The sequence below is a fragment of the Haliotis rubra genome, unplaced genomic scaffold (genome assembly GCF_003918875.1).
Source record: "Haliotis rubra isolate DU_JTF1 unplaced genomic scaffold, ASM391887v1 Scf362, whole genome shotgun sequence".
Lineage (NCBI taxonomy): Eukaryota > Metazoa > Mollusca > Gastropoda > Lepetellida > Haliotidae > Haliotis > Haliotis rubra.
Genome location: NW_025767038.1, coordinates 852,047 through 874,942, shown reverse-complemented (window position 1 = coordinate 874,942; position 22,896 = coordinate 852,047). Strand labels below are relative to the sequence as shown.

Sequence of the window (22,896 nt, the reverse complement as noted above, 5' to 3'; positions counted from 1 at the left end):
GAGAGAAAAGTTTTCATTAAAAATACAACAGTAACATTCCATAAACAAATTATATACTATCCATATAAAGGTGCTTTCTACGATTTAGTATTAAGTATCAGCTTTTGGCAAATAAAAAAATAGCATCGGTGAACATACAACAAAACTTCTCGATATCAGGCATATTTAAAATAACATCTAGATTTAACAACACTCATTAAAAAGACTTTCCCTCATATCGTCATATAATACGCAGTGAAATAAAACATGAACCTCATCTTCTACACAGATTTTACAATAAAAACAATTTCTATTGTGTACAGGGATACCTTCATATCGATCCGTATCAATTTTAATATTGGGGCCACACCACACCTAAACTTGGCAAGAACCGATCTGTAACCTCTTGGCAGGTTCCTTAAAACATAGTCGTCTGTTTTATAATCTTGTTTAAAGCACTTATACACTCTTAGTTTGTTCAGACCACTTTGCCCTTCTACCATATCTAACTTAGATTTCCAATTTATAACAAAGTCATTCATACACACATTTTGTACATAGTCACATACAAACGATTTAGCAATATTATTTGGAACATTTAACAGATAACCTAAACCAATATCAGGAAACTTCTTTCGAATCCTTCCATTCCAACTTTTACATACCAACATACCATCTTAATCAGATCTTACGTTAATCCGACGTACTGTGGGACAGTTTAGCCACTGTCACCCTACACCGTAAACAAACTACTATTATAAACTGTTATGATAATGGTACAATTTGTTACGACTTCGTCGTTCGTTAACACTATTTAATTATGTTTATGATTGTGGCGTTATTCTCTACTTTGTTGAGTGAGTGAGTTTAGTTTTACGCCGCACTCAGCAATATTACAGCTATATGGCGGCGGTCTACTGTGTTGAGGGCGGTGGGGGTAGCCGAATGGTTAAAGCGTCCGCTTGTCACCCTGAAGACCTGGGTACGATTTCCACATTGGTATAATGTATGAAACCCATTTTTGGTGTCCCCGGATGTGATATTGCTGGAATGTTGTTAAAAAAGCTGCGAAAAACCGTAATCACTCGCTCTATATATTTTTATGGGACAGACAGACATATATGTGTGCTGGTACTTACAATTCTGTGGATGTAGAATAATTCTGTCTTCGTCCTCGTCAGCACTGTGTGTCGCCTCTTACACCCGCATATCAAGTCGTCCTCCTGGAATGTAATCATGAACAGAGCTAACACATGTTTACCCTTAACGCAAAAACCTGTTCTCAGCTCTGACCACAGCGGTCGATTCAGATAATCCTCACAGTTATTTTGCACATCGAAACATGTAATTCTCTGTGTTGGGGAATGATCAGAATGGGGTATATATATTTTTTGTCGTATTTTAAAGTTCACTGATGTTGACGTGAATGAATGTGTGTTGTTTAACATCAAAATCCGCAATATTCCCTAAATATATTCACGTTTATCGAGTCCAGTCCAGGCATACCATTGATTAAAGATAACGGAACACTCGATCGGGGTACGATGGGACGCATAAATCCGATTTCACGAGCTTACCCTATCCCATTACATAACTGGCTGTTATACAAACGTAGAATACCGTTGATTAGGACACGAATCCCCGTCGGAATGCATGCAGCCAGGGCAACATTACACGGCATACGTACGCGTCCCACGACGTGAAACAATATGGACGCTTCGAAAGCTGTTACAAAATTTGCCAGTGTAATAAACTTATGTGGTTCATACTTAGCGAAATATTTACTTGTTCTACCTTCTCGAGCCATATAAGACCTTGACACTGTGACTAGTGACAGGTACAACCCGGTCTGAAGATAACTACTCTTAATTATTCTACCGATATTTATACTCGGCATGGATGAGAAATGACCCGTGTAGATCCGGGTTAGAGTTGATCTTCAGTAAACCATGTTTGTCGTAAGAGGCGACTAACACGATCGGGTGGTCAAGGCTCGCTTACTTAGTTGACACATACCATCATATCCCAATTGCGCAATCGATGCTCATGTTGTTGATCACTGGATTGTCTTGTCCAGATTCGATTATTTACAGACTGCTGCCATATAACTGGAATATTGCAGAGTGCGGCGTAAAAATAAAGTCACTTACTCACACTCGGCAACCTGTCTTAGGATAAAACGTCATATTTGATGGTTCAGTCCAAACATCCTGCAACAGCACGTTAGCCGGATTGTACCGTAATTAGGGCTCCTTGCCTCTAGGCAGGAGACCTATTGTAATCGTTCGGATTATCATTATTATTATCTATTATTCCGCCGATTTTTGTACCAAACATAACTCCTAAACCAATGCTCCGAATCACTTACAAAAAATCACACAGATGCGCACCGAGGTGTAGATATTCCCCTTAAAAATATCTAGGCTTTTGGCCCAATAGCAAAGGGGGGATAATTCAAAATTTATTCCACAATTTCAACGTCTGACAGCAAATATCTCAAGAACTAATTGTTCCGACACTTCCAAATTTCTTGTACAGATGCACAATCGAATACCCAACAATTTTGCTTGGACGGGTCAAGTCGCTAAAACATACCGTATGGCAGTTATTTTTGTTTTCAGCTTTTCTGAGTAGTTTGCTCCCAAAATGTGCACATTCTGCCAGTATGGTAGATGATGTCCTGGCGATTCCAGAACACTAATTGTTTTGAACGTAGACCCAAGAACAACTGAGATACAGCCTTTTAAAGAGGGAACTATTTCTTCTCCGGAACTACTTAAAATGTACATGACCCCCGTGACCCCGGCTGTATTTGGAAGATCCACTCGCCTGTCAAAACATGTGTTCTGGCTCCGTTTTGAACGATGATATCTAGCCCTCGGATACAATAGATAGAAAGTAAAGCCAAGGAGACCGCATCGTTGCCCGCAACTATATTTACAAATGATACTTACGCCAAATTTCTGTCCCGTTTTGATCTCGATCGGCTGTTTTCTACCTTCCACTTTCTCTATCACTGAAAGTAAACAAAATATTCAGTATATATCCACTTAGCGTTTTAAGAGATCACGTTAATTCCTTTTCTGGGGGCGGGTGTCAACGGGTGGGGCGGATGTAGAATTTTTTCCATCCGAGAAAATACACAGACTTAATACATACATGCACAGGTAACCGCCGCAAACTGTCCCGGATCAAGGGTTATGAAGCGTGATACATAGTTCGCAAGGTGAAGTTAAATAAAAGGGGGTTTAGCATGGCGTTCAAGATGATTGCACCCACATGACGACGTTCATCCGGGCGTTTATTTAGATCCGTGTAATGCTCTGGGCTTATGTCGGTTTTGTGGGTGAGGTCTTTTGAGACGTCATATTTAAGTTTCAAATGAATTCTCCACTCAGACACATTTAACCCACTTCCAGCCGACCATGTTTTATTCATTTCGAACCGAGAGCCCGTCAGGTAATAAGTACCACGTTTAAAGTGTGGTGCGATTGACCACAGGCTCAAACCACGGAGGCGGTCTTGGTAAACCAGCTGTACAAGCTCACGATTGGTAACCGATATTAGTGTTACTGAATACAAATCACAGTTCGTTTCAGTTGTTTGTGTCTAAATGTAATACGAAATCCTAATGCTGCCACATCTGTAACTATGTTTTTCAGTGGAATTCCTCGTTGCTTCCTATCAAAACTTGAAATACCGAATATTTTCTCGTTTCTACGATTATATATGGAACCTTGCTCGGGCCATAAAAAAACAACAATCGCTATGGAGACCAAGCGATAACAAGATATTAAAGACTAGAACAGACTGGATGCTACTTTTCTACAAAAAATAACATAACTTCACAGTCAAAATATTCACTGTTTTCATTTTTCTTAAAAGGTGTCAGTGTGTGTTCGATTATAGCTAGATATGTGTAGTCCATTACCACCTCCAATAGTCACTGGCGTTATTTCGGTTTTCTTCCTTCGAAGGTCTATTATTTCATAGTTGACATATATTACCAAACTCTCGAACATCTATTACGTCATAACTGACCTATTTGTAACAGTAAACACGTACTTATTTGTGGAGTTGGATCGGGGTAATGAAAAATGAAAATCATTCTGTATTGTTGTGGACAGATATTGTAAGCTTCATGTTTTACTGTTGGGGTTCACAAGTCTCCTTTTCCCCTGTAGTTACCGACAACCGAGCGGGGCGGTGGGGGCAGCCTAGTGGTTAAGGCGTTTGCTCGTCACGCTGTAGACCCGGGTTCGATTCCCCACATGAGTACAAAGTGTGAATCCTATTTCTGGTGTCCCCCGCCGTGATATTGCTGGAATATTGCTAATATTAAACTCACTCATTAACAAAGCTGGTGTATTTGTACATTTTATTTTACTCGTGTAAGATCTATAGATTTTAGGAATGCTGTGTTTAGATTTTGTTTAGGCAGGGAGAAAAGTTCTCATTTCATGAGCTTAGTCTATACACGTGCATGAATGTGTTTGCTACTGATATATACTAATACAATACACACTCACACACCACAAGCAACTGCTTTGCTCGCCTGCGCACACATAGTGTATGGGATAATGCATCTCTTTCCTGCCTGTTCCATCAGAACACACGCATGCACGCACACACACGAGCAGAGATAACAAGTAAAGGTATCGACATATGCCCATGTCACCATTTCATGTCGTGTTTTCGCAATTTCGTGTCATGTTAACACCATGTTGCTGTGTGTTATAGCTATGTGGCGTCGCCATTTCGCCTGTGTCTTTCAAGGCCGATGGCCAGAATCAACCTCCATAAAGTTTCGAAGCATCGAGACAATACCCGAAATTTCAAGTTTTTAAAAGAAACTTGAAAAAACCCTGAGAAAATACTAGAAACAACGTTAATTTTACCGAAGAACGATAAAATAATCGAAGAAACGAAAAAGTACTCAAAGGAACAAGGAAATACAGGAAAATTTATTGAGAAAGTTCTCGAAGCAACCATAAAATATTCGAATTTTTATGAAATGTTGCTGAAAAATATGGTTTATTCTACAAACATGGCAACATTAGGCTTTCGTAATGTAAACGTTAAATGTTAACCAAGTTCACATTCCTATCACAGTTCATAAACATGACAAAATCCAAAAATACTTAAATCGACTTTTTTCAACATCCCACCGCACGTTTATCCCCCCACAAAACCCCTCACAACATGACTACCAATTTAAAAAAGAGTACAAATGTGAAAGAAAAACAAAAGTTTAATTAAGTCATGACAGGATAAACATGTAGCTTCACGGCGTTGATATCGAGACGCTCATGGTGTGACACACTTTATGAATATTCCTCTATTCTACCCATGAATTAAATATTCTTTGGCTATTATTCAGCTTACAAAACATGAGGAGATTTGCTAAATATCATAGAAATCGAAGCTGTCGCATCCTAAAAGGTTCAGGTCTGGTTGAATTAAACGTTCTTCGCGGCTCGAATAAAAGTGCGAGAGAAGAAATAATGCCTCTGTCCCCCGGTATATTTCAAGGGACATAACTCCAGCTGGAATAGTGTTGACTGAACATATCTCCATTCTGAATGCTCTTCCCGGAGTTCGGGTGGTGGGTTCGATCCCTGGACGCGTCATCAAAATGTGTTTGCATCATTTCACATCACCCTCCTGAAAACCACATGCTTACTACTTACCAAAATGCTTGATATTCAATTCAAATTAAAATCGGAATATGAAAGGAGCAAGAGATGATTACTCACAGACTCCTGACAAGACGAAGTAGTATCCGTCAGCTATCAATCCTTTCTTTATAATAACTCGATTGTAGGCGAAACTGAAATGAAAAGTATACATAGGGAAAAGCACAAAAGGCACGTCTATCTGTGGATGAAGCGTAATGATGTCACGTCCACAATAGTAGACAACGCTTGTAAATAGAGGCGACAAAACCCTGTCCACATTCATAATAAAATCTTTGCCAAAAGCAGAGTCGATTGTACAATTATGACTATAACATGAGTAGAGATTTGCTTCAGCTGTTTTACAGCTGTATGATGTTGTTTGTAAACAAATCGGGTCTGAACCAGACCAAACCGAAACATGAGTCTCATTAACCTGTTCAGACAATGACCTACCTTTCCGAATTTTCTCGTGTGAAAGTGAAAAAAGACATCACAAACAATTATGGTTACACTGAATTCCAGTTTCCTGTTTCATAAGAAAATGGTATTTACAAATACATTTTAATTTACAACTTTAATAACATCGTATTTCTATATTTTATGACGAGGTGCAGGCAGCATGACCTTAACTAAGACGTCACAGACTGCCCCTGTTTGATGAGGTCGTAAAATGATTCCCCATGCACCTGGCTCACTTGTTACACCTGTTTTGTGGTTTTTCAGTGTAGTTGTGTAACGCACAATGTGAATTATATAATATCAAGTCCGTACCAGACCGCCAAACTTTTCTAGCGGCAGAGCCTCGTTTTGAAATTTCCACGATTTCGAGGTTTCCGTTTGTCAGAGCTCGCTGTACGACAGAGCACGCTGCACGACGTGGTTGCAAGGATTAGAAAGAGCGTGGTGTTGCAATATACAAGTGCATATATGTATCATATAATACTGATTAATATTTATGTATCCAGTTAAATGAATCGGTCTCAAAATTCTGGTCTGGTTATTGTACTAAGTTGCGCAATAGGACGGAACCCATTCAACAGGACTGTATAATCAATGTTTTGACTTGAATTCATTGAATGTCACCATGCGATACAATGAATTGCATTGGACATCATCTTTATCACTGATGCATCAAATTTGGAATTTTCCTCCACATGTCTCCCATAAAACTTCTTGAAAGCTTTACTGAGGCCTTGATCAAACAACTTTTGAGCAAGAGTGGTATGACGCTGTTTGAAATCCTGATAAAAAGAGCACGCTCAATTGTACCTCAAAAGTTGTGAAATGTAAACAGTCACCAAAAGCTGGAGATGTTGATTATTCTTCGACATGAAAGTTAACTATTTGAAAGTTGAAATCATTGCTTTTGTCATACAGCTTTGTGGAGATGTTTTATGCATAGATCTAAATATAAATAAGTTGAGTCAGGTCTCACTTGTCTCCTTAATTTCAAGTTCAGGTGAGTAAATACGTGTAAGGTAATTGGCTATTTGATGGTTATTGAACGACATTACTCATCGATGTAACGGAAGCTTAAGTTAAACTTCTTGTCCAAATTACCTTGTTTTAATTTGCCAACCAAGGCAGAAATTTTGGTTCATATGCATAAAGAAACAGGGCCCTTATTCTCGAAAGGTTCGTAACCCTAGAAATACTTAACTTTGATCGTAGCCCATGTGTTAAGAATGGGCTTAAGAAGTTCGTAGGTCTACGAACGTTTCGAGAATAGCTAGCCAGATCCGCAAGGCACAATCGGTGCCTACTTCTTGGCAAAATGTTTTACCCCCAAAGATGTAATGAGAAAGTCCAGCATTTCACGTATAGTTTTATCGGTAAACTTCAAGTGACATTTGCTTTCATTTTGACAAATTGTCCTGAAACGCTGAAGGTAGACATATAAGGTATATCTTTGTTCACCAAGTTTGTTTACAAAGGCCCGATGAATCAAGGAATGAAGTATTTCCTTAAGTTTGTTATGTGGGATAGTGGTATACAATGTTGAAAAATCAAATGTTTTGACAGAACGGAACTCGGTCCGTTTCTGAGATTCTAAAAATGTAAGCAAATCCTTTGAGTTTTTTGAGAATCAACATGTTATTAATTCCGCTTGCCTTAAAACTTGTCTGTGAGTATCGAGAAAGTCTTTCCTCGATAGTATTAAGGATTATGGTTAATCTCTGAGAGGGGGATTTGGTGGTACATTTGCTCCAACAAGCAATTAATTTCTCCTTGTACGGAGATTTATGTAGTTTTGGAATCCAGTACAAAAGATGAGTGGAAATGTCTTCAGGTCAAGCCAAATGTTGATAGCACTTCGTCCTCAGCTAACATACTGGCCTTACATGTTACCTTATTTGATATGTCACGTTGGTATCTTTGATCAAACAATTTATGTAATGATGTATACTTATAATGGCTCTGGTATTTACGTGAAGCTTCAATTCAACGAAACTCGACTATTTTAAAAATATATAATTATGCAATGTTTAATGATTTAATAAGATCAGGTTATCAGGAAACCGGTAAAATTTCACCCACACTTCTTTCATCTTTTCTTGTAAGATAACATCCTAGATACCCAGAATTGCGGATGTTCCCCATGAATCCCTGTCGCCCCGTTGTTTATTTATCGGTTAAGCAGAATTGATGCCATAAGGAAATAAAGTGACAGCTGCAGGCACACTTATGTTGATGCAGAACCATTTTTACTGAACATGATACCACATGAATCGTGCCAATGATCATCTCACAGGAGCAGCTTGAAGCGTAAATTTCCCGTAATTAAGGAAGGAGGGAAACGTTTCTTTTGGCGTTTAGTGTAAGTTCTTTTGCCCGACAGTATATCCGTTCATCCATCCATCTATTCACCCAGCCGCGTGTGCGTATGTGCGTATGTGCGTGCGCTCTGATGGAATGAGCATGAAATAAATGTATTACGTCATACATTATTTTAACTGTCGACGAGTGAAAAATAATTGAGGGGATACCGTCCACGATGTACAGTTGTTGCATTATAGAAACGTAATAATAAAACTTGTAAGAAAGCCCCATTGTCGAGATTGCATACTGTTTGGAGGCGAACAATTATGAGGCGTTGAGAATGACTAAATCACTCAAATCCGGGCATGCGTTTAAATGAGTGAGTGAGTGGTTTTACGCCGATTTCAGCAATATTCCAGCAATATCACGGCGGGGGACACCAGAAATGGGCTTCACACATTGTACCCATGTGGGAATCGAACCCAGGTCCTAGACGTGACGAGCAAACGCATTAACCACTAGGCTACCCCACCACCCCGCACACGTTGAAAAGTTTGGAAAAAAAGGAATTTCGAAAGTGTTAAAAGTACCTCCAGAAACTACAGAAAGTAATCGTAAACTGTAAGTTAGGCTTTAGATTTTCTTGTATATTATTAAAATAGTACCGATCCCAGTATTTTCTATTCGAGCTGTAAAATCTCATTTTGTGGAGAAATGGCAGGCATTAAAATATCCAATCCCTCAAAATTCAAGGTAGATATTGACTATATGCGCTGTTTATTCCTCGCATGAGGATTACACGTTCCCGCCCTCTTTAGCGTCAGTGAGTCTTGCTGCACATACGTTCTCGCTGAAAGTTGTACCACTCGTTTGGGGAGCTGAAAAGGGGTTTTACCGTTTAGGCCACCTGTAGCTTTAGGTCTTTTTTAAGGTATCGATTGATAACTTCCTTTAAAACGGTCAGATTATTATCCGCCAGAGAACATTTAAAATGAGCTCTTGCACCAATTCTGACCTCCTGTCTGTAGAAAAAAAATCTTCAAAACCAAATTTCACATGGACGGGGAGGCACTAAGCCAGCAATATGCCTTGAGGGATACCAAGCCAGGAGAGACTTAGTTGAAAGCCAGGTGATGACTGTGTGGAAAGCTGATTTTAATGATTTAAGGACTTTCAAGGCGAGAAGTCGCAAGAATTAGGCAGCACATAATACCCAATAGGGATAGGTTTTGAACTTTTGAGGTAAGCGAACGTGCTAGCCGTTCCTGTATCCAGTCTTTACATTGTCATACTTAAAATGACAATAATTTCGATTTCATGTATTCTTGTTGCAAAATTATCTACCTTTACATATTAATTACTCCCGTCCTTTAGTATCTTCACGGCTTGGTTCAGTAGTTCCTGAAGTTCATTTAACGTTTAGACTGGGCTTTGCCACAGTTTAGTTGTCTCGGGCTCACTTTTATGTGATTACGGGTAGATGTTACACAAATTCCTCAGCAATTCTGATGCTGTTATTCTTTTAATGTCAGATATTTGATTCACAAAAATGAAGAAAACATGGAATTTTAACACCGCAATGAAATGTCAGAGAAGACAACCTGTAGATGTTGTCTGGATTGCGATAGTGACATGACACGGTATGCACAAAGTGTATACAACGATACAAAAAATTGAAACTGGAACTGTAACGTGACACTGTAACCTACCATTCAAGTAACATGCGAATGATGTGCTAATTTTGATGTGTTTTGTTTTCTTCTGAAACGTACCTGTGAATCTCACAAATCACACTTACTTGTCATAAAAGGCGGCTTGTGCAAGTTGTTTCTGAACATACAGGGGGTAATTGTCGAAGTCTTTCGATATCCCTTTCATTGCTCGTATAACCTGGTGGAAATGAAAGAAGAGGTTAAACGCCCAGCACCTAATGCCCGATGGTGTGATGAACACTGTACCAGATAGCCCTATGGTGGACAGGGCCGAGTATGTAATGAAGGCTGGTCTGTTGGTGGTTAACATTGTGCCTCCATCGATTGCATACCCTCGTCAAAGCACGCGATCTGTCATGAATCAATCGGAACCTGATGCTGGCCAATGTTCCATAGTTATACATGTCAATTATTAGTATTAAATTATCAACTATGCTATTATGGACTGAGTGAGTGAGTTTAGTTTCACGCCGCTATTAGCAATATTCCAGCAATATCACGGCGGACGACACCAGAAATGGGCTTCACATTGTTCTCATGTGGGGAATCCTAACCGGGTCTTCGGCGTGACGAATGAACGCTTTGGCCACAAGGGTATCCCACCGCCCCTGCCAATGTGGATCAACTCAGCACATTGAATTGTTGCGTTTTAAACACTGAGTCGTTGCGAAACAAATGTGTATATCTTTAATTGTAACGCTTCAACTCTGCACATCGCAATGTTGCGCCACAGCTCTGTACATTGAAATGTTGCGCCTCAACGTTGTACACTGAATTGGTGCTCCTCAACGTTGCACACTGGGGTGTTGCAAATCAAACTTGTATTCCAAATTTTAACGCCTCAACCCAACGCACGTCACATTGATACGTCTCAACGCTGCATATTGCATCGTGCTCAACTCTGTAACCCCAAACATTGTCTTGTTGCGCCATGGAAGGCATATGACATGAGTATTGAATATGCCCTTGCATCAAAAGAAAACAGCTGATATAAAATAAATAAACTTTCACATATGCGTCCTCACCCCAGCGATCTGGTCTGGTGACCTTGTCCCTGGTGTTTGTTGTAGGCTCTGTCGAACGTCGTCTGTCATGTAGCTCTGAAATGCAATCATTGTTCTTTCACCAGTAGGAAAGGTGCCACTGTAACGATATTGGGGTTTATAAAATTATGAACTGCTCGGCTTTCAAAAAACAGCATTGATATATGCTTTAAAACGATACCCAGAACACACCTCTCATAGAAGTTTGTATTGGGGAGACGGAAATAATAATTCTATGAAATATTTAGCCGATACATATATCACTGACGGCCAATGAAACTTGATTAAATACTCCTAGCACACATACACCTCATTAACCAGTGTTTATTTTAATGCAACTTATCTGTGTGATATTTCTGTTAGTTACTTGTTTTGCCGTTGTTACAGAATATCGAATTTACGTCTTAATTGATTCTCGGGGATAACATCTTCTGTTAGCGTGGCTGGCAAACCATATAAATGTTTAATTGACGTGTAACTAGCAACGAGAGGAAGGGGACTTTATCTTGTAACACCAGCATCGATTGTGTTTGCACGCCAGGTGAAACTATTGTCGATAGTTATCGACACATGACCTATATATCGTGAAATAGGGTTCCTTCTATCTGTCTAATCGTCATTCTGCATCCTTGTTCATGTGTGAGCACACTATGACTCCCTTTACTTTGTCTCTCTCTCTCTTTCTCTCTCTCTCTCCCCGTCTCTCTCTGTATCTCTGTGTGCACCTCTTCCTCCCTCTCTCTCACTCCGTCTCTCTCTCTCTCCCTCTCTCTCTCTCCGTCACTCTCTGTATCTCTGTGTGCGCCTCTTCCTCCCTCTCTCTCACTCCGTCTCTCTCTCTCCCTCTCACTCCGTCTCTCTCTCTCTCCGTCACTCTCTGTATCTCTGTGTGCACCTCTTCCTCCCTCTCTCTCTCTCCGTCACTCTCTGTATCTCTGTGTGCACCTCTTCCTCCCTCTCTCTCACACCGTCACTCTGTATTCTCCTCTCATTCTCTCTCTCCCTCCCCTCTCTCTCTCCGTCACTCTCTGTATCTCTGTGTGCACCTCTTCCTCCCTCTCTCTCACTCCGTCTCTCCGTATTCTCCTCTCATTCTCTCTCATTCTCTCGATCTCTGTCATTATTATTACCTCAGCCCTTCGATCCCGTTTATATTCTCCAATGTCAAAGGTTAATTGCACCAGTTCTCTTTTTTCGTTTGGCACAAATGTGACGAATGGGCGTGGACCTCTCTTCTTCTGCTGAATCTCCGTGGTTGCGACGAGGTTGTCTATGAGAGAGAACCAGGATTCCTTCTTTACCTTTTCGGCCAAAACGCTGAAACAAAAATGTGGTTTATACATTTATATTTCCTAAAGTACACTATGTAACAGCAAATCTGTTAACATGATAACAGTTTACAAAACATATAGAGGCAAATTGTACAATTCATTCACTGTGGGGTTATTTTGTGGAATGTTGGAGGGAATTTGATAAAAATATTGTGTCCCCAATGTAAAATGATATCTCCAATTATCCGCTGTTTAATTTCAATGTGACGTCTTGTTTATGTTACGATACCTTGTTCTCGTCGACATAGGGTTGACACAATGCCATAGCATTTAAATTTAATTTTAGATTAATTCATGCATTAGATAAAATGAGAGATCTAAGATTATATGTGACTTTCTGACAGGTCATCACAATGACCTAAACTTTCTCCCTATTAATCAATCCCATATGTCTGCTGATGAAATCTTGCCAGCTTATATTAAATCATTTAATCTGGTCTTAGATCACGTTTGTTCCCCCAAGCATAGTCAGGCTGGTACATAAAACCTATTTTTAAAAACAAAAGTAGCCAAACCGACCCTATTAACTACAGAGGAATATCCATTGTTGGTTATTTAGGTGTACAGAGCAATCCCACCAAAGCGTCAACGAAAGTGAGACAGAAGCTGACTTTCGGAAATCGTATTCCACAATATACAAATCTTTGATAGATATAACAGGTATATTCCAAACTGTAAAGAGAAACAAGTTTGTGTTATTTTTCATTGACTGTTGGACGTCCCTGGCTTGAGAATAATATTGGTGGAAAATGCATTCGCATTATCTATAACATACATCAACTTATAAAATCTTGTATTGTACATATTGGGACTGAATCCCCATATATTTCGTGTGATATTTGTATGACAAGAGTTGAAAATTTGTCACCATTTTTATTTGCTTTATAGGTGAATGGCCTTGCATCGTTGCTTGCTGACCAACATTATATTGGCTTGAAGTCAACTCAAATTTTGTTTGAAAGTGATATAGGGTTGTATATTAAATTGTTATGTGAATATGATACGGTCATACTTGGCGATTCAAGTGACGATCTTCACTAAGCGTTAAAACAATGCACAGAATACTACAAAGAATTGAAGCTGAAAGGTAATATAACAAATAACATCCCCCTTATGCAATTGATGATGAAATTATTGGAATTATATGTTGCGATTCCGAGACAAACTGTCATGCAAAATATACTCTCTCATGTATATCTTGAAGTCCACCTTTCCTAATTATACGTTTAGACAACCAACAATAATACAAACTATCATACGGGATACTGGCATATATTATATGTGGATGTCACAGAGTGTAGTTTCTCAAAACAGTTTTAGAGCTACTGTTAAGAGAGTTTTTATTGATCAGTTTATCAATCTTGGAATGTAACAGTACATTCTTCTTCAAAGGGTAAATGTTATAAACTTTATATCGAAATATCTCATTCAGAACCTTATGTTCTGGAACTAACTCTAAATAGTGTACACCCGCATTAGAACAGCTAAGATAGGCTTACCCTCATATCGCCTACACCTCATGTCGCCTACAATAATTATAATGGCCAGTTCTATCACCCCTATCATAATAATGGGTATTACCCAACTGGCTGTTAACATTAAACAAATAGATCTTGTACATTGTCTGTGTGACATGACTTACTTATCTACTTACATTAGTATAATTTGATCAACCAAACATGTTTTGATTGTATAAACATGACTTACTTATCTTCTTCTTTGATCAACCATACATATTTTCATCGTATAAGCATGACTTAATCACGATTTTTTAAAGGATATTTTGATCAATCATACATATATTTTTTGTAGGATAAACATGACCTACTTGTCTTCTGCTTTGATCACCTAAGCTGTTTTTTCTGTGTTAACAAGGTATGCTCATCTCATCTTATTCTATTTTGCGTCAAATCTTCAGAGAGCTGAGTTTGTTACTTCAAAGAGAGGCGCTCAACATGTGCTTCATGCTCGATACTGATACAAACGACGCCAGATTTCCCAGTAATATCTGGAACCAGCTCGGGAAAACTGGATCTCGCTCAAACAACCACCTGGAGGGGTTCCACAAAGAACTAAAGAAGACTGACTGACTGACTGAGTTTAGTTTTACGGCGCTTTTAGCAATATTCAAGCAATATCACGGCGGGGGACACAAGAAATGGGCTTCACACATTGTGCCAATGTGGGGAATCGAACCCGTGTCTTCGGCGTGACGAGCCAACGCTTTAACCACTAGGCTACCCCACCACCCACAAGAGAAGAGAATGCCCAGGTCACATCCAAACATTTACCAGTTCATAAAATAAATCAAGAACATTCAAACAGCAGATAAACGGTTTAGACGACAGACAGGTCATGGTGGTATTGACAGTGAGAGAGATGCCCGAATTGAGAGACTAAAGCTACACCTTGCAACTGGACAAAAAACTGTGATGCAGTTTCTAGATGCAGTTGACACTTAAATTACATTAATTGTCCTGTGACTGAATTAGGTATCACTGCTGATGATGATGTATGTGATTGACTTATGTGACTGAACATGGTGATGATATTGGCATTTTAACTTGTTGTATATATGACCTTATTAAGTATAAAATCATCAGTGCAAGAGCTTATGTTCATTAGTGAAGTATACCTCATTAGTGGAAGAGTCTACTTTTCTAAAGGTATAACAGCATTTAAGTAATGTGCAGTCAACCCTAAATTTGTTTTGAAAAGGGTGTAGGCGAAATGAGGTGTAGGCGATATGAGGTCAGACCCACAGTAAAAGTGACAATATACATCACGTAGTGAAGCATACCAATATTCCTCTCAGCATGCCCCAATTTAGCAACCCTGAAAAATATCTAATTTTGTATGTAATATTCCTTCAGTCGAAAAATTTATCACAAGTGTGAAATCGAGTTTTAAACCACTAACTTTAACATCAGCAAAATATATCAAGGAAGGTGTTTGTTTGTACAAATGAAACTTATTAAGTGCATACTTGCATCTTCTTCACATTTGTCATCAACAAATTCATACCGGTCATATTTTACATTATCTGTATGTTCTCTATGTCACAACATGTGCTTTACACGTATAACAGTCTTCTTATTCCATTAGTTCTCCATACAGCGGCCTGTCTGTAGCCACGCTTGTGTATGTATCACAGGATGTAATTTGCAGTGAATCCATGTTAGGTTGTTTTACTTACTCCTTACAGGCTCTGCATACTTGAATGAGTCGCATCACAGCAATAGCACACCGCCGGAAACGTTGATACGGCTGAAGACAAAAATGAAAATAAAAAACGATTACAAGGAAATGTTGAATGTATGTGATAAATACTGACAATTTGTCATATACCTCTTGACAAAACACGCCTGTAACTCTCCCGACTAGTATAAATAATCGTCATGTTTTGGCAATATATTACACATATAATGTAAGCAATCGTATAAAAAAAAATATATATCTGGAAGAAACGCGAAAGAACAAAATTGTGTCATCCTGTTTTTGATTTCTATATACACAGTTACTATACTACACAACTTCAACTCTGTTTTATTTTTTAAATTATGATTAACACTTTGACTTCCAACATAATATGTCTACGTTTTACTGATACTTATTGTTCATTGCTGATTGACGAGTTATAGTCCGTAAACTGGTCATTTAAAAATGTTACCAAACAAGATTGGTTATTTGCAAAATAAATATTTTGATTAAATTGCATTTTGGAGTTATATGTTTTGTTTTTATCTGGAGATTGATGCTCTGTGACGGATGACTGTTGATGATTGATTGAGGGCCACTCATACTGGTGACTGATATCATGTACAAAGCTCTTATCATCAATTAAGTAACCGAAGAATTTACCCGCCTCTTACACATTATAATCGTTGACTGCAAAACATACTTTAACGTATGAATATGGGTTCATTAACATTGCAATAATTTTAAGTCGAAATATTATTAAAATTCTTATTACTGTTCTAAGGCTATCAAAGGATATCTATCAGTCAGGAAATACGTTGAAACTGTACGTGGTCATGATTTTATCAATACGTACCAAAGGATAATCTAAAAAAATATTTTCATCCTTGTTCTGTAAGTTGCTATCAAGTAAATTATGTATACCAAGATTCCAATTCAATATTTGCAGAATAACCAATTAAACTTCTATTAATTCCCTATCTGAATGAATTATCACAACCAGTCATCGATGCTGATTTTTACCTGATTCAGCAGCGGCTGACAAAAAAGAACATCTATCAATGTCATTGGATTCATGGAATGCATTATGTACTGGTCTGCAAACAACAGCAACACAGATGTAATGACACATATGGTATGAATACACTCTCCACTGATGAATATTAGCTTTCTTACATCCTCTGTAGGTTCCGTCAGAAGTGTGTCACTATCCTGATCCTCTTGATCCTCATCGTCCATGTTAGTACAAAATCCGTTCCCAATCACTGCCTCACAAGCCCGCCATGTTGTATTGAAACAATGCCCTGTCGTGATCTGCTAACCGTCGCATGATCACGCACAGTGTTATCAATAACGCAACTAAATGTGTCTGAAAATACTTCGATAATTGCAGCCCACAGCTCAGGTTACGGCGAGTAGGCATTGTATCAATGGCGCAATTGTTCACTCTATCGTTCTGTTTCTTCGTGTATGCTGTGCCATCGAGAACTGTAACGATTGCTCGCTTATGGGTTTCTATGGGGTGCTATTTTACACGCTTGTTTGTTTATGGTGATGGGTGTTTATTGCGGTTATGAGTCGTAGTGTCTACAGGTTATGCTGCCTACCAAGGGTAGGGGTTTATTAATGGTTTTGGTTTTGTCTAATATGAAATTGGTTGTGATTTATGGCTTCGCTTATGACATGCGCATGTGGTCATGGCGAATGATATCATTATCAAACACTACTGGTAACCATAGATCATTCTAGCCTCATGTCACAAAGTCTAAACATGGCTGTTAATAATATTTACAAAACTGAATGACAGCGATAACCTCCACCTTCCTATTGTGTGTATCAATTAATATTCCAGACTTTGGTGTCCACATTTAAAACAGTTCTGTTTTTTACCAATATTCCAGTGAACATCACACGACCCTAGCTCAAAAGCTGTTTTTATCCTGTTTACAACATTCAATGTCGTTAGTTATTAAAGCAATAAAAAGATTTTAAAAGTTGGTTAACGCAATAACTTGTTTTGGTTTCCGTCATGTGCGTGTTTTTTCATTAACATTGGCGATGTCATGCTTACCGTTTCGGGAACACCTAATACCATCACTGTCGCTAATATATGAATATGCGGATGTAAGAGCAAACGTGTAAAGGGCAAGTGAAGGCAATTTCATCAACAGATGTGTCGAAATAGAGAAACCATTGTTTGGTTGCAGCATAACAATAATACTATGGTTTAGAAATAGAATAATCATATATGGCAATACATTTACGTTTACACGATGCATATCACATACCACGAATCCTAGTCAACGCAAAATGTGTATGACAGTTGGTTACACAGATATGTAATCGATATTCAAGATTGTTAGTGACCGGCGTCTGCCACCCACAATATCATCTATTATGTTTAAAGGGCTGGTGTGAGATTACAAAATGACACGCTGTGTCTGTACACCTCCTGTCTTACAGACGTCTCTCAACGTATTGCTCATTGTCTTTGTGACAGAGACCAAACTGAAACGTGCCATGGGTAGTAGATGGTATCGTATGGGAGGTATCAGTGCATAGCCACTGCAGATTGAATGGGGTGTGGGGGGTGAGTTGTGACGATTTTAAAGTGGGGACACCCATTTTGTTCTGGGGAGGTAGGGTAGGGAGTCATCAATTACAAAATCGATGTACTAGGGGTGAGGTGAAATTGGGTTAAACGTCGTGCTTGAGAATATTTCGCTCATATGACGACGTGCATGCGTGTGTATGTGTATGTGCGGCTGCTTGTACTAGCTCAGACTGAAGCTGGTTTTATAGTGCTAGCACACTGAGATACCATGCCGCAGTGAAGCATGAATACCCCACTCAGACACATTATACTGACTCCGAGCCGACCAGTCCTTGTTGTACCCATTAATGCCGAACGCCAGGCAGGGACCAACAAGTACCATATTTTAACGTCTTTTGGTATGACGCTCTCCGCGCGGACGCTCTAACCACTACACCACGGAGGCGGTCCGATGTACTAGGGGGTTCAGCAATTGTGCAGGGGGTGGGAGTGTCACTTATTTTGTCCATACATATCGGGGAGGGGGGCATTCACATTGTACATACGTCTCCTCAGAAATCATCATCACACCCCTTGCCATAAATTATTAACTTTATGCATACAAGTTTGTATTATGTTTCCCTTCATGTGTTTGGCAACAGATCTACGTTTAATGGCAACAATTGAAAATACCAACGATGACCACTGAAAAAGGTACCTGATTTGCATGTCTGATTATTAGATACCTGATTTGAGTTTAAGATTCACCTCTCTTGTCCGTTATTTGAAAATAAGTTATTTTAATAACACGTATATTCAATAAAAAATACAGTTGTCATATTATCACAACTGATCCACAGGTTTCATAACTGGGAATAACGTACCGTTGCAATTTCACCAATTAGTGTACAGAGTCTCGGCATCTTCCTGAAGGCGAGTTTAAACCGGGCCTTTCGCTTTCGTCGGTTTTCCTCGTCCTGACGTTGCATGTCGATAGTAGCGGATTTGTTCTGTCTGGTCAAGGTAAGGGCGTCAGTGACCAGGGATTTCAACCTGAAGCGTGTGGTCATCTGATTGAAACGCTCGATATATTCATCAGCATTGGACACCATGGACATAGAGGTGTCCCTTCGGAACAACACCCTCTTCTTGTCCATGACTGCGGCACGGAAAATCTGAAAAAATGGAAATAGGAATAGATTGGTGGAATTCAAAGAGATCATGCCGTTGTACAAAGCGATCTTAGCGCCAAGGTGACCGTGACTCCCATACCTTAACATGTATACGCACTTGAGGTAGTCTTAGCGCTGAGGTTGCTTTGTACAACAGTACCCATGATTATATTTTTGAAGAAGCATTCAATCCTTGCAAACATTAACTGTAAACTAGATATCTCGTTGACGAAATTGTCATTACCATTAAAACCTGTAGTTTCCTACATCGGCACAACGCGTGTCTCGAATTGTTGATAAACCGATATTGTTCTCTGTGGTCTCCTGAACTTCGAATTATCGATTCCAGACATTAACATCAAAATATGCCACAGATACGATGCACACAATTTCTCAACATATCACAACGAGTACACCTCCATGCATAACGATTGCCAGCACCGACACACCTGCACTAAATTGTAATATAGAACGTAGGGGTACTATAATGGTTCCTAAAAATGAACTTCCAGTAAAATTCATTATTTGCCTTATATGGAGACCATTACCTGCGATGGGTTGGTTCTGGTAACCATATCATCAATAACCACATTTACAGGTGATGGAGTGACACAATGACTTCCTTTAGTCGGCGGACCATTACTGAAGTAGCTTCAGAATGCCAATGGAAAATCGACTTGCGGCAAAACGCAATCTCCTTAAAGTTATTGATTATTCATAGGTGCTAATAGTTTCATTTATATTATGATTGCATGACCTTATCGAATCTAAACCGGGACTTTCAATATGACCAACGTCGATGCTGCAAATGACAAATGTTGAAATGACGTGTGCTTAAGGTGTATGACACAGAGAACATTAAATATCTAAAATACTGAGAAATATTGCTGATAACGTCATATGAACGAATCAAATGTCCTGCACATGTTTAGTATTTAGTATTAAAACAGTGCAATGTACATCGATGTACCCAGCAATAAATATCCAAATGGTGAATAAGTCAGTACCAATCCACCGCACCCTTTGTTGTTGAAGATACCTAACGTCTACCACAGTTTAGTAACTTTTTATTGTTAGGCTCTGCCTCTGAAAACTCTAAATTGGTAACTTAACATACATCATCTCAATTGTTTCTAATAATTAAGAAATGGTTGTCTTGGTAACCTAACACAGGCGCCAATGTCCTCCCAAACGAATCACAATTCATAAACGCTTACTGTTAAATCGGTGGTGACCGTTGGTGCACGACGACACACTGTAACAAGATAGGATTTGTAGCTTATGAACCACCTGACGGCGTTTGTACTTTCTGGTCATTATTCAGCAAAATATGCCCTTTTCACATATTCTACACATCTGAAATAACGATTCATTCAATGCCTGAATAATAATTGAACATGAACACTTATACTCACAACTCTGTGTCCCCGGTGACTATATGTTCACATGTTCCTTCCCAACTTGGACTGAAATCAGTGACACGTAACGTATCACCCAGTGTAATCTACAGCAAATCTCCTATATACTCCTAGCCACCAATCCCTGTATGAGTGTACACGAAGGTGGGATCTACTGATATTGTTTCTTCATAAAGGACATTGTCAACCTGGACAAGCTCATAAGTATATGATGATTACATATGGTTACATTACCAAGGTAGGTAATCTAAGCAATGGTCATGGTGTAAACAGAGTCACATTGACCGTCGATTGGCTGAATGTAGCGTAGATCAATAATATAGTGAATAAGATCATGGTTTGTATGATGCAACATAATTTGATCAAAACACACACGTGTCCAACGTCTACGCTTGTGACTTCTTTGAAGGACATTTTAGAAATTGAGGTATGACGAATTATGATAATTTTCTGGATATACAACTTCTTTATTCTGTGAGAGGAGGCGTTTCATCCCTTGCTTGACAACGCCACTAGAATCTTTGTTTCCTTTCACAGAATAAAGAAGGTGTATATCCAGAAAATGTATCATCATTCTTCGTTTACACTTGTGTAAAGGCTTTTCAATTTGTTCGCTTGTAAGAATTGTTTTCATAATGCAATTGATGGTACTTTATTGCTCTTGGGGGTGTTTAAAGTGCACAGGTTGTGATGATGAGTAAATTGTCTCTATACTTATAGCTTTATTCCTTTATTTCATTTGAATGATTTCACCCTTTGGAAGACGTTATTCATGTAGGTAACGAGGTAGTGTTTTATTTCATTGACGGGATCGATACACTATTGATCTTCAATAATCTCCTTAAACCCATGGGATTATAATCTACTGGCATGATTAGGGAGTAATCTGCACATAGTGACTTATTCTGCTGCATATAGTCTGCTTCAGTTTTAGGGTTTTGACATTTTCTTAGAATATACATAGCTATACAAACACGTAACCTTATATACTTAAAATCTTACATAATGCATATAATATTTTCCCACATGAATGTCAACATTGTGTTGAGTTTATACAGATGCAAGAGCGTCAAATGCCGTCACTGATACTTCAATAAGCATTGGAGAAAGTGATTAGGTATTACGTTTCTTTGTTTGTTTGTTTGGAGTTGTTGTTTTTGTTGCAATTGTTGTTCGATGACGTCTCAACCAAGTCAGTGACCCGATCCCGTTAGTCGCCTCTTACGACAAACATGAATTCTAACCCACATCTTCACGGGTCGATATGACAGAATTGATATTTAACACAGATGTAATAGGCAAACCATGTCATAGATAACATATTAAATACATGGAGTGAGTGAGTGAGTGAATGATTGAGTTAAAACATTTCGCATTGTCTCGCGGTGTCAAGGACATTTAAACGAAAATTACCTACATTATCTTTATGATAACACTTTACCTCATTAAAACACATTATGTGTCACTTTTTGCAGATAATGAAGCTATATTAAGTGGATTTAAACACATGGGGTGTCATAAAGCTACACTAATTGTTTGAATGAAGAACTTGGTGAAAGTATCATACCATTAAAGGTCATTATGGTAAACGGTGTCATAAAGCTACACTAATTGTTTGAATGAAGAACTTGGTGAAAGTACCATACCATTAAAGGTCATTATGGTAAATGGGCAGGACATCAGCAAACATCATTCATCAGTACTATCAACATTTGCCTTGATTCTGAAGCCTGAAGAAATCTCTATTCTTATTTTCCTCCGTCATAAGTGGGGTAAAATGTTCATACTTTGATGTTTACATTTCGCAACTTTTGAGGTATCTCTCCCTCTTGTTTAGCGAGTAGATGTAACACAGCGCTGTTGGAATAGCCCAGTTTCAGGAGGTAATTAATCAAAATAATCAAAAAAACTAAATATGATATGATAACAATGAATATATTATTTACAATTCACACACTGATAGGCACACTCGGACACACACAATACATAAGTACACATTTATTCTCAAAAGCCTATTATCAAAATATTCTAACAGACATTCTTTCGTGCTTTTTTAAAAAGAACCGTTTTTA

The 22,896-nt window shown here is 38.7% G+C and overlaps 1 protein-coding gene across 2 annotated transcripts in view; it reads right to left on the bottom strand.

The window, feature by feature from the left end:
* LOC124285573 overlaps window positions 1-22,896 on the bottom strand; it is a 43,200-nt gene that overhangs the window by 14,191 nt on the left and 6,113 nt on the right. Inside the window, exons 2-9 of one of the 2 annotated variants that reach the window (XM_046721824.1) lie at window positions 19,119-19,409; window positions 15,700-15,770; window positions 12,303-12,489; window positions 11,155-11,229; window positions 10,216-10,307; window positions 5,736-5,809; window positions 2,934-2,995; window positions 1,119-1,202 (exon numbers count right to left, since the gene is read on the bottom strand). In XM_046721824.1, coding sequence (XP_046577780.1) covers window positions 1,119-1,202; window positions 2,934-2,995; window positions 5,736-5,809; window positions 10,216-10,307; window positions 11,155-11,229; window positions 12,303-12,489; window positions 15,700-15,770; window positions 19,119-19,391 — 918 coding nt within the window. In that variant the 5' untranslated portion in view covers window positions 19,392-19,409. Of the gene's footprint in view, window positions 1-1,118; window positions 1,203-2,933; window positions 2,996-5,735; window positions 5,810-10,215; window positions 10,308-11,154; window positions 11,230-12,302; window positions 12,490-15,699; window positions 15,771-16,877; window positions 17,021-19,118; window positions 19,410-22,896 lie in introns of those variants that run through there. The other variant, XM_046721825.1, reaches the window with a different exon arrangement.